General features: G+C 44.1%; 1 protein-coding gene across 1 annotated transcript in view; it reads right to left on the reverse strand.

Annotated features, from left to right (window-relative positions):
- meis1b (Meis homeobox 1 b) overlaps nucleotides 1-12,401 on the reverse strand; it is an 82,816-nt gene that overhangs the window by 12,901 nt on the left and 57,514 nt on the right. The window contains exon 9 of the mRNA XM_083923589.1: nucleotides 11,767-11,843. Within this exon, the coding sequence (XP_083779715.1) occupies nucleotides 11,767-11,843 (77 nt within the window). The remainder of the gene's footprint in view (nucleotides 1-11,766; nucleotides 11,844-12,401) is intronic.

Below are 12,401 nucleotides of genomic sequence, written 5' to 3' on the forward strand. Positions count from 1 at the left end.
GGAGAGAGGAGAAAAGCGGCGCTCCTCTATTAGGGAGAGTCGGGCTTCACCTTTGCACGACCCCTGGGTGCTATAAGGCCAGTGTTTATGGCCTGTTCATTCCCCTGCCTCCCATCACAACACAATGAGCTGCACTATTCAGCTCCGCTCAGTGCAACAATAGCTGGGGCTATTTTGGCGTGACACACCACACTGGTGCTACGCCTAAAGTTGGGCAAAAAACACCAAATGACAAGCAGGAGGGAGGAAAATAACTTGACATAAAAAAAAATGTGGCCTTGTGTAGTTCAGGGGAATCTAGCATGGTGTGAACACTACCACGGGTATGAGTTTGTGGGCACACATGCTTGATATAAGTATGCTTCCATGGCACAGTGCAACAGATAACATGTCGGCCATATGTTACACCGGAAGGCTCTCAGAAGTCATATAAGGAAACTGGGTGACTCTAATTCTTTGTTGTTCTGCCTCCAATCTATTTCTCCGTCTGAGATTGCTAATGTCTGGATTAATCCTCCCGCCTTCTCCCTCCTTCTCTGGAAAGAGTGGAACTGATTGCGACGGCGTCTGCCAAGCCCTTGCTAATGTCCTATTCTCATTACACCCGAGACACTCACACACACACAATCACACACACACACACATACACTAGACACACTAGGCCGAGGCAGCCGCACACAGGTGTACACGAAGCACACGTGAAATGCCCAATTAAAAGCAAGAAATTGTCTTTTTCATCAGCTGCCTTTGTTGCGTGACCAATTAGGGGATAATTTAATAACGAGCAGTGGAAAGATGCAGATTGGATATACAAAAGGTTACTCAGCGAGCTCGTTGATTTAAATTCATGTGGAGTTCTCAATTTCTGTGGCACACATACTTACACACATCTCCTGAGCCTACCACCTATATTATATTAGTAATATGAAACACAGAAACACACACACGTGCACATAAACACACACACACACACATATACACATCCTCTGCACTCACTACCAAAAGAACATTAGTAATCTGAGAGAACGTGCATACAAATGCACGGTATGTGTAGGCCTCATGTTTATACGCAGCTTGATATTCCAGCAACACACACGCGCCTCAGGAGCCGGTGGTGGATTTCAGCGCACGCCGACAGAGGTTTACATGCATATTCAAATCTGAGAGCCGCTTAAAATAACTGTGTAACCACACACTCCTCCTGCCTGCCAATCAATGTGATTTAAAAGCACTAAAAAGAAAGCGAGCTCTGACGGGTAGAATCATGTAGCTTATCATCAGGTTGTCACAGCGCGGCTAGCATCGATTGTCTGCTGCTCAACCACAATTAACGGCAAGCCCATATATCCTTCCTACTCACTCACTGGTGAACACACACATAAAACACAAAACACTGTTCTGTTGTCTTTTTTCTGAATTATGTCTTTTGAAATAACTTTTTAGCCATCGCGTCTCTACATAATATAATACCCACACGTATATAGTCAGTTACCAGTCATAAATTCACAAGATTAGCATTCATACAGTATGTAGGAGCTCAGACACACACACACACACACACACACACACACACACACACACACACACACACACACACACACACACACACACACACACACACACACACACACACACACACACACACACACACACACACACACACACACACACACACACACACACACACACACACACAAAACCCATTCCCAGTGTTATGTCACACCTTGTATCCCTGCAGAACTTTATTATCAGGTCCTGTGTCCCAGCACATCTCCATCTTCTTAAGTAATTAGTTATTTTATTAGAGCTCACACACTCTCTTATGCACAGCAGGGGGTGGCAGTGCATTTGCGTCCATGCACCCCCACACTGCATGTGTGTGTTTATGTAGGTATGTGAGTGTACTGCATGTGGGTGCGTGAGGGAATTACAGTTATGAGTTTCTCCCCTTGTTCTCCTCAGTTGACGAGTTAACTCGTAAATCACCTCCTTCTCTTTTCCCCACATAGCTCCCTCCCTCCTTCTCTTTCTCTACTCCTCTCAGTGTCGTTCTCAGGTCAGATGCTTGGATTAGACGCTTCAGGTTAGTTTAAATAAACTGATGCAGCTGCTCACTGCAGAACTATTTGTGTCAGACACACACAAATCCACAAAACTTTGTTTTTCCAATTCGCTATTACTGTTTTGCATCATATTGTATCTGCATTATTTGTATTTGGGCAAATACTACTAAACCAAGTTACGCAGTATTCAAAACACTGAATGAGTGAGTTTACATTTGCAAGGACTGTGACACTTTTTGGTATCAGATTGCATCATGTTACTGTGCATTATCTTACTCTTATTTAAATATATGTTTCTAAATCTTTACTATGATGGAGATGTAGATGAAATGATAGAGAACATTAATTAAAGCACTGGTTTTCGAAGTTTTAGGCTGGTGACCCCCCGGAATTTTAAGCTAGGATTGTGCAAAGACTGTAAATGATCTGTGCATAAGCAATACCTTATATAGTGCAAAGAGACTGGATTGTCTTTAATTTGTGTGTGCAGCTTTAAACACATATTAACACTGACATGCACACAGAGAGTTACACGTTAAACATACTCAAGGCACTCATTCTGCTGCATGTGCTCACTTGTCATCGTTTCCACTGTTTTCCCCCGAGCTGCTCAGAACAATCAAATAGCTACACAGTCAGGTTCGTAACACTCTTACACACAGACATACGTCCTTCTCATGATCCTTTCTGCTTCTCAACCTCTTTCTATTAAAGACAGTGTGCATTAGGTCTGTGGCGAAAGAGTGGTACCTTACATGTTACCTTGGGGTTAACTGTGGCACCATGACATAAACAAACATGCATGGACACATAAAAACAATACACACACCCACACTTGACAAGTAAGGTTGAAGTGAGGTCATGTGGGAGTCACATGATCAACTGTAAGTGCTGCTGTTATTAGACAGGAGGCCTGTGTTCTGAGCCAGTAATGCATATGAGTCTTTATTGGCAGGGAAGTAGTCCCTGAACCATCTCCAAATACATGCATAGCTATGCACAGACACACTGAACAGTACATGCTGGTCTGCTGATCCAGCTCCTAATAACATGATGTGGATTAGTTGGATCCAGCGCCACATATGGAGGGAAACATGAGAAAACAGTGTGAAATTTTAAAAAGGAGCTTTAGACTGAGAGTAGCCACAGGGTCACTTAATCCCCATTACTGCGCACACATAAAATACACATAAGTAAGCACACACACACACACTGTTGCTCCACTACCCAAGAGCCCAGCGTCCATTAAGAGAGCCATGAATCTACCACTAAAGCTGTTTTTACAGAGTGGAGCGACATGGTGGGTAACAAAACACACACACTCACACGCACACGCACACACACACACATGCAACCACAGGAGAAGAGCTCATTGTGTATGAGTGAGTGTTTAGTATATATGTGTGAGTGTCCATGACAACCAGGTGCCTCTCAGAGTTATAGAGAGAGGAAATGTTGGCCACTTGAAAAACATACATGAACTCATTGGCTGACTGGGCTGCCTCTGCAACATTCACTGACTTCTCAAAGGGACTCGCCAAAAGGCAAACTATAAACAGGGTGGAAGAAAGAGGGGTTAAGAAAGAAAGGGGCAAGGAAGAGAGAGGAAAAAAGTTCAGAATAAAAGAGGCAGAGAAATAAAGACGAGAAGAGAGGACAAGAGGAAGACATCAGAGGGGAGCGTGTAGCTGTCACATGTGACCTCCGTTGCTCTCTTTATCTCTGTCCCTGCTTCCCTTCACACACATTCAGACAGTCTTGGACGCAGTCAGCCGCTCATCCATCAACGCCAGAGAGAGGGTATGGCTTGAAGCCTGGCTTTACCCAGAAACAACATGGCTGTCCTGCACTGCCCACTCCACAAACACAACGTTGGACAGAGTCTGTGTCCTTTAGCCTTTGGGCTTGGATCGAAATGTATGCTGTGTGTCTATGTGTGTGTGTGTGGGGGGGGTGTATGTAAAGCTCTGTAAGCAGTAAGTGTGTTTCTGTATATGTATTTGCATGTAAATACAAACAGTGTGTGTCTCTGTTCACCATAGATATACACAAACTTGGCCACTGAGAAAAAAAATCTCAGTTTACACACACACACACACACACACACACACACACAGATGACCAGTGTCACACAGAGCCAGTATTGCTGACAGGGCTTGCGGTGGGGACTGCTGCAAACACACAGTGGTTGACCTAAATCCCCCCATACCGCCCGTGTCATATCCTGTCTTTGCGCGTGTCACTTCCCCCCGCTGGCTCACAGCAGCCATCGCTATGGGGATCCCTCTGAATCTCAGAAACTAGCGACAGCATTTTCAGGCGGTTAACAACATCCACAGTCCGCAAGCATGAAAGGAGTGGATGTGTGTGTGTAGGGGGGGTGCACATCTTTTTTACAGATGTAGATCCTTACATTTGAATTGAACTTATTATCATTAGCGGAAATACATAAGTGTGTCACTATAATAGGGCCCGACTGAATTTTAAGACCGATACTTATACCGATTTTAGAGTGGACAAATTTGGTTAAGGTGGTCGATGTGCTAGTGCAGTTTGAGCCAGAATGAAAATAGACCTTGTGGATTGCACACTGAATTTGCATTGATAGGACCGCCAAATAACTTTATTAAAAAATATTTGACATTATTATACATTCCAGATACAATGTATTACATTGATCTAGAAATTACCACTGAGGAGATATACCTAGAACACTGTTAATAAAGATAAAATGAAATAGCTATTTCTAAATCACCCAAAGCATACCTTTCTGCATTAGATGTTCATATCGGCGCATATTGAAAAACGTATATGCTGATATGGATAAATATGTCTGTGATAGGCTGATAATACTCCATATATGTGTTTTAAGGAGATAAATCAGTTGTTCACATCTCTAAAAGAAGATGAAACCAGCCAATAAATAATCACTTTTACAAGAGTCATTAAGATCTTTTATGGTGGTGAATACGTTTGCAGGATTTCAGAACAATCCCTGATTAAGTTCATGTCATCAACGGTCTGTTTGCCTCATCATTTGACTCTTTGTCTGCAAATCCTTTACATAAAACCGTCACTTCTCTTAATTGCGTGAAATCAATGTCAGTCGTCTGCCCGTTAATTGTGAGAGTAGGTGTCCTATTTTTCCTAGATATTTAATTTTGGCGGGGGCATTTTCCGTGTCCCTGCTGATTCCCTCCGCAACGGCGTTTGATCAACGCTAGAAAACACCAGCGTGAGAACAACAACCGACTGATGGCGGGCAAATACGACAGCGGCCGTGTGTGCTTCAACACAGACCCTGGCATTCACATTCTGCCGCCTTTCATGTGTCGGACCCCCCTCCGCTACTACAAAAGAAGGTTGAAAAGCAAAGGACAGGAGTGGGGAGAGGAGAGGAGGGCATAAAAGACAGAGAGAGAGGCGAATGAAGAGAAATGCAGGTTTGGCCTCTGGCGGCGTGCTGTGATGTAAGAGAAACAGAGAGAGAGAGGAAGGGGGGAGGAGAGATGGTGTTTGGTTCACAGTGTGTCTTTGCACATGGACACCTATATTCTGTCTAAGCACACACAAACGACTACACACATGTGTGTTGACACAATACAGTGAAGACAGGGTCGTGTCGACACAGGCTGAAGATTCTTGTAGAAGGTGACTGGCAGCAAAAGACTTCGGGTGAAAAATATTGTTTTTGAGATGATTTTCACATTTTAACTCCGTGTTGAAATCCGAGGGTGAGGTCATTATCTAATGAAACGTGTGTGTTCATGTGTGTGTGTGTGTGTGTGTGAGGTATTTGCTGTAATGTCGGGGAGTTTCAAGCTGAAGAAACTTGACAGAGCTGCAGTGTATGAAACAGGCTCTAGGGCATGGACTGAAACTGGGCCTGCTAATTCCAAAACACACACACACACACACACACACACCTCAGAAGTCTTTCTGCGAACAAGTTCCAGCATCTCTCTCTCTAGCCTGTCAACATACTGAACCATGCAAATCATCTCACTCTACCTGTTTGTTTCTCTCTCTCTGCCCTCTTAAATACTGCCTCCCTCTCTCTCTCTCTCTCTCTCTCTCTCTCTCTCTCAAACAAAAAAGAGGTTGTAACAAAGCAACTATAACCTGTTAGCCAGATTTTAGAAAACTGCTAAGTAACTAGTGGTGGAAGAAGTACTTGAAAGGAAGTATTAGAATGTTATAATAAAATATATAATTTGATTGTAATTATTGATGCATTAATGTGTCCTGTTTTTGCCAGTTTTCAAGCCTTTTATTAGATAGGACAGACAGGAAATGGGGTGAGAGAAAGAGAGGGGGAGTCGAACAGGTTGGAGTCGGACCTGCGGCCGCTACCTGGAGGACCTTCAGCCTCTTTACACGGGGCGATGCTCTAACCACTACCCGTGTCAATCACTTTAATGTTGCAGCTGGTTAAGGTGGAGAAATGAAATAGGTTTTAGTTTAATTTAGAATAAAACATCATAATCTACGAGTTGATGTATATTGGTCATTCTGAGATGTGGTGGAGTAGAAGCATAAAGCAGCATAAAATAAAGATGTTAAAGTAAAGTACAAATACCTCAGAATTGTACTTAACTGGTGGTAAAATTGGACGTAAGTGCAAACAGTTCCTCATTGCATTGGGAAACACACAACTATAATAAGTACGGCAGGTCACAGGTGAATGAGAGTGTGCTGGTCTGTAGACTGTAAAGACCTGTGATCGTCCCACTAACCTGTGATCGTCCCACTAACTTGTGATCGTCCCACTAACCTGTGATCGTCCATCTAACCTGTGATCGTCCCACTAACCTCTGATCGTCCCACTAACCTGTGATCGTCCCACTAACCTGTGATCGTCCCACTAACCTGTGATCGTCCCACTAACCTGTGATCGTCCCACTAACCTGTGATCGTCCCTCTAACCTGTGATCGTCCCACTAACCTGTGATCGTCCCACTAACCTGTGATCGTCCCACTAACCTGTGATCGTCCCACTAACCTGTGATCGTCCCTCTAACCTGTGATCGTCCCACTTACCTGTGATCGTCCCACTAACCTGTGATCGTCCCACTAACCTGTGATCGTCCCACTAACCTGTGATCGTCCCACTAACCTGTGATCGTCCATCTAACCTTTGATCGTCCCACTAACCTGTGATCGTCCCACTAACCTGTGATCGTCCCACTAACCTGTGATCGTCCCACTGTGTTTCTTGTCCTTCAGGACTTCTCTTTAGCGTTGTCACAGCGTTTGAAAACACTAACGTCCAATAAACCAGAACGATACTTTAATTTTGATTCAGTAGCCTATGCTTTATTACCGTGAACATTGCAATTGGCCAAACAGTGTAACCCTGCTCCACTTCTTTCCTCTCCTTCCCCTTCCCTCAACCCTTCCTCCCCTCCGTCCCTTCAGGAAACCCAATAAGCGGTATATATGTACTGTACGTGCCACGCCGTTCCTTCCCAAGAAGCCTAGATGTCCATCCACTCTGCCCTCTTAAATACTGCCCCTCTCTCTCTCTCTCTCTCTCTCTCTCTCTCTCTCTCTCTCTCCCTGTCTATGCTTTTAAGACGTTCGTAAAAGGAGGTCTTATTGACAAAACAATCGCTCGGTGAGGCTTAAACACTGCCTTTAAAGGGGCATTATTAAATTGCAAGCAGGAAGGGGAGGGGCAGCCAACAAGGGAAACCTGATGACCTCCCCATCGATTTTTACATCACCGGAGCGTTAGGAGAACTTAGCAGAGAGATACTGACTCTCGCCGGTGAAAGAGAAAGCAGGGAGAGCAAGACATTTTATATGCTACGCTCTGAGCTTTTAGCTGCTGCCCGTTCAGAGTCGTTTACAATGTGTAAAGAGAGGACAGTTAGAATAAACTAATCTTTCTAAAGGCTTCTTCTCCTCGTGCGTGTGTGTGTGTGTGTGTGTGTGTGTGTGTGTGTGTGTGTGTGTGTGTGTGTGTGTGTGTGTGTGTGTGTGTGTGTGTGTGTGTGTGTGTGTGTGTGTGTGTGTGTGTGTGTGTGTGTGTGTGTGTGTGTGTGTGTGTGTGTGCGCGCGCGCCTGTGTGTGTACCTGACAGCATTGGTTTTGCTTTATAACAGACTTTTTGTCCTTCTTCTTTTTGGCTGCGACCATAATGAGATGTTAATCAAGTCTGTTGCATGACATAATCCTTCATTTCTCCAAAATGTATGCAGAAAAACAAACGCGGAGAAGACGAATACTGGTGTATTTCATTTACGACTTGGGATTTTACCCCGCCTCACGCCCCGATGTCAGCTGGGATCGGCTCCAGCCGCCCCGCGACCCCGACAGGGACAAGCGGTTGAAGATGAATGAATGAATGAATGTTGCTTATATCACAATATGTTTAATGAACATGAATCCATCTGCTCTGCGGTGCTTGTCATATGTGTTGCTGTGTGCCTGCGTGTATACATAAAAAAACAACCTTGTTGAGCATTTAACTGTGAGCATAAGTGTTTATGTATGTGGCATGTGGTGACTTATCAATACACAATACACTCTTATACTCTGTTTACATATCTGTCTACAAAGTCTGCATGTGACTTTGCAGGTGTGTATATATAAGCCACTGTGCAATGTACTGATGTGTTGCAGAATTTACATTTGGGTGTGTACAGTACACGTATACATTTTCAGCATATGATTTTGCTGTGTAATGTGCACGCATTACCACACACACACACACACAAACACACGCTCATGCACTTTCTCCATTCAAATTGAGATTCCCTTGTGCAGTGTATTTCTGCCAATAATTCATGAGTGATCTGCGCCCCTTGCTGGCCTTTAGCATTTTTATTTAATCTGCTGAGCCCTACCGCGTGCTCACTCATCAATAATACACACCGACATGTGTGTTAACACATCTATGGTGTGTGTGTGTGTGTGTGAGAGAGAGAGAGAGAGAGAAAGAGAGAATGTGGGTGTATGAGTATATATGTTAAGCACATTGCACACATGAATAAAGAGATTGTGTATGTCTGACATAAAGAAGAAGGAAGAGTGTGTGTTTGTGCTGTTTGGGTGTTTTTTATGTGTCAGTTGTACATGTGATTGTGAGGTTTTCCCATTGTTGGGACAAAAAAACATGAATGACCCGCGGTTCATCTGTGGCCATTCGACATGAATCCAGCGCCGATGGACAGCGTATGACCGTGAAACACGCTCCCACTAAGTGATTTACGCTTTCTGAAGTCCCCTTTGCCTCGATGTCACAGTTGTAGACCTGATTTGGTGCAAGTGAACGCATGAGAAAGTGTGTGTGTGTGGGGGGGGGGGGGGCAAGTGTGTGTTCATCAACAGCACTGACAAACAGAATCACAGCAAGGGAAATTGACTTCACCAAATCAGTGGGTCAGGAGGTAACATCACTAGGGGTTGCTATGGAGACACCCAATGACGGGGCTTCCCAACCAGCACAACAACACGCCTGCGAAATGGCAGTTCCCCTAACGTAACCTCTCTCTCTCTCTTTATCTCTTTCTCTCTGATTGCCTCTCCATCTATCTTTCTTTCTTCTGTCATCCTTTTTTCTCTCCTCTTCTTCTTCTCTTTCTCTCCATGTCTTTGTCTTTATCACTCCCTCGCCCCACCTTAGACACTCTATTGTTTTCCTTCTCGCTAGCTCACTCAAACAACCGTGCATGGAAATATGCCTCTGGACAAGCGTACACACACACACACACACACACACATACATTCACGCACACACACACACACACACACACTTGTATACAACAAAATGTGAGGGGGCAGCGGGATCCCAGCATGCAGGGTTTAACAGCTAATACCCCTTAGATTAACCACCCCCGGTTCCCCTCTCTTACACACACACACACACAGAACATCTTCCACAAACCAAGATTAACCTCCCACGATTTACACAGTGTGTGTTGGTCACGCACAGATACACACACACACATACACCTTCAGGGTGTGTTGCTATCCCCCTACCAATAAAAACAACAAACAGAATGAGAGCCTTAAGTGACCAAGCTACTGTTCATGTGACTGACTCTCTGACTCACTCACACACAAACGTATACACACACACACACGCACGCATGCGCGCACACACGCACACACACACACACACACACACACACAGCTTGGCTCTAGCTCAGCTGTAAGAATTGATCCCCCATGGATTTCAGAGGGGTCACGTGATTTGATAACCTCTACAGGATTCCCTCTGGTCAGGAGGCCTTTTTCTGCCAGTGTGTGTGTGTGTGTGTGTGTGTGTGTGTGTGTGGTACGCATTATTTTTGGCCGGGTATAAAATGAATTCTCCATAGACTGATACACCATACCCTAATCTAACGTCTGTCTGTCTCTGAGGTCTCAGATTGAACAATGGCTGGGAATAATGTTAACATCATTAGACTGCTGGTAATGGGGATTCATCATGTCTCATCTCTTTCTCTCCCTCTCTCCTTATCTCCCTCTCTTTCTCTTCATCTATTTTTCACTCTGTCTGGCTCTTTAACTCTCTCTCTCTCTCTCTCTCCTTGTGCTGCACTTTGCTTCTCTGCAGTCTTCACTTTCATGCCCCGTACCTAGCAACTAACTCCTACTTTCAAGGATTATTTTAAGGGCTGCTCAGATCAAACACCCTCTGCCTGGACTCTGCCTCGGCTACCCAGACTGCAGCCCCTTTAATTAGACATGGCTAATAACACTAAGCAAGCGCTGATAGCCATCTCTCTGATAAGACTAGCCGCACGAGGACAGAGGGCCCCTTTCTATCTTTTACAGTGCTACCTAAGGTTAAAAGGGCTAGTTAGCAACCTTATTTTATGGCACCAGCCGGCCACATTTGTGCCAAATTAACAGGCTAGTTGGCACTTACAGAGCATTAATTTGCAAAGGCACGACGGCTGTGCACTTTTAAGCTAGGCTCCTTACTAACAAGGACAACTTAAAACGCCAAATGCATCATGAAAAAGTACTAAATAATAATGAAATAAAGGGATATATGTTCAGCGGACACCCAATAAAATTATTGTTTTACAGAATAATGAGCAGCTCTTGCCAAGATCTAATGCCAAAAAGTAACTGCCCTTTTCTGTTTCTTAATTTGAGTATACAGTGTTATTTTGAGTCATTCTGTGTCAGTGCATGGCTAACTAGCTCTGAAAAATTAACTATAAGATAGCTTCAAGGACAATGCGGATGCAAAACTGGGAATAAATGCTAAATGAGATGTTCTCCCGACTGATTAAACCAAATGATTATCACAGTAAAAGGTGCTACAAAAAGTCACACACACCAAAATAAGTCAAAGTGAAACCATATAATTAGTCTCAGAGCTACCACTTTCTCAGTAATCATTCTTGTGCGGCTGCGAAAAACATCCAATAAAATCATCCAACTTGCATGTTGGATGATTTTATTGGATGTTTTTCAGATGGTAGTTTGACTCTTAATTAACATGGACGCTCATGTTTGGGCTGAGTTGGGCTGTTGGTTTGGAAAATCACTCCAGGCCATATCTCTTTAGATGGATTGATCTAGGTGAGGATGATTCGGTAAGTGGTGTGTGCCTTTCTGTGTGTGCGTAGGATGAAAATAGGGGTGGAGTGCAGGCATTAATTCCGATCATTAAGAACTTGGATAGCCTCGGGGTACAAAGCCCCGAAATCGACTGCATGTAAACTCCGAAATGACTTACCAGTTGTTCACTTGTAGGATGGTGAGGCCTGTGTCTTGCGCCAGCTGTTTCTTCTGTTCTTCTGACGGGTAAGGATGCTGCGGGAGAAAAAGATAACATCTATGAGGAAAAGCTGACCGCAAATTGTTTAATGAAGCTTCTTGTTGTTGGAAAAAAAGGGTCTGATGTGCCTTTTAGTAAAGAAAGACTTGTTCTAGGGCACAGGTTATACTCACACACACACACACACACACAAAATCACACTGCGTAATGAGAGGTAGAAAATGAGACGTGTGCACATGTTCATTGGTGCGTAGGTGTCAGTATGAGCCTGTGTGTGTGCATGTGTGTCTATCTGGATGTATACTGTAAGTATGTGTGAGTGTGTGCACGTTAACGGGCCTCCCTCCCCCCGATCATTAATGGAATATGAAATCTTGTAATTAATGGCAGCCAAAAAGGCAAGCCAATTAGAAAGTTAAGTGAAGTGGAGAACCAGCTCTGGTAATTAGGCAGCCTCTTACACAAATATATTCGCGGCGGCGGCCCCCCTTTCACCCCGCTGCATATGTAATCAGTGAGCAGGGAATATGTAACGTTAACCCGATGGAATACAGACAAGAGACCGTGAAACCTCTTGTCTTTCCTGCTGCTGT

The sequence above is a fragment of the Echiichthys vipera genome (assembly GCF_963691815.1).
Source record: "Echiichthys vipera genome assembly, chromosome: 11".
NCBI lineage: Eukaryota > Metazoa > Chordata > Actinopteri > Perciformes > Trachinidae > Echiichthys > Echiichthys vipera.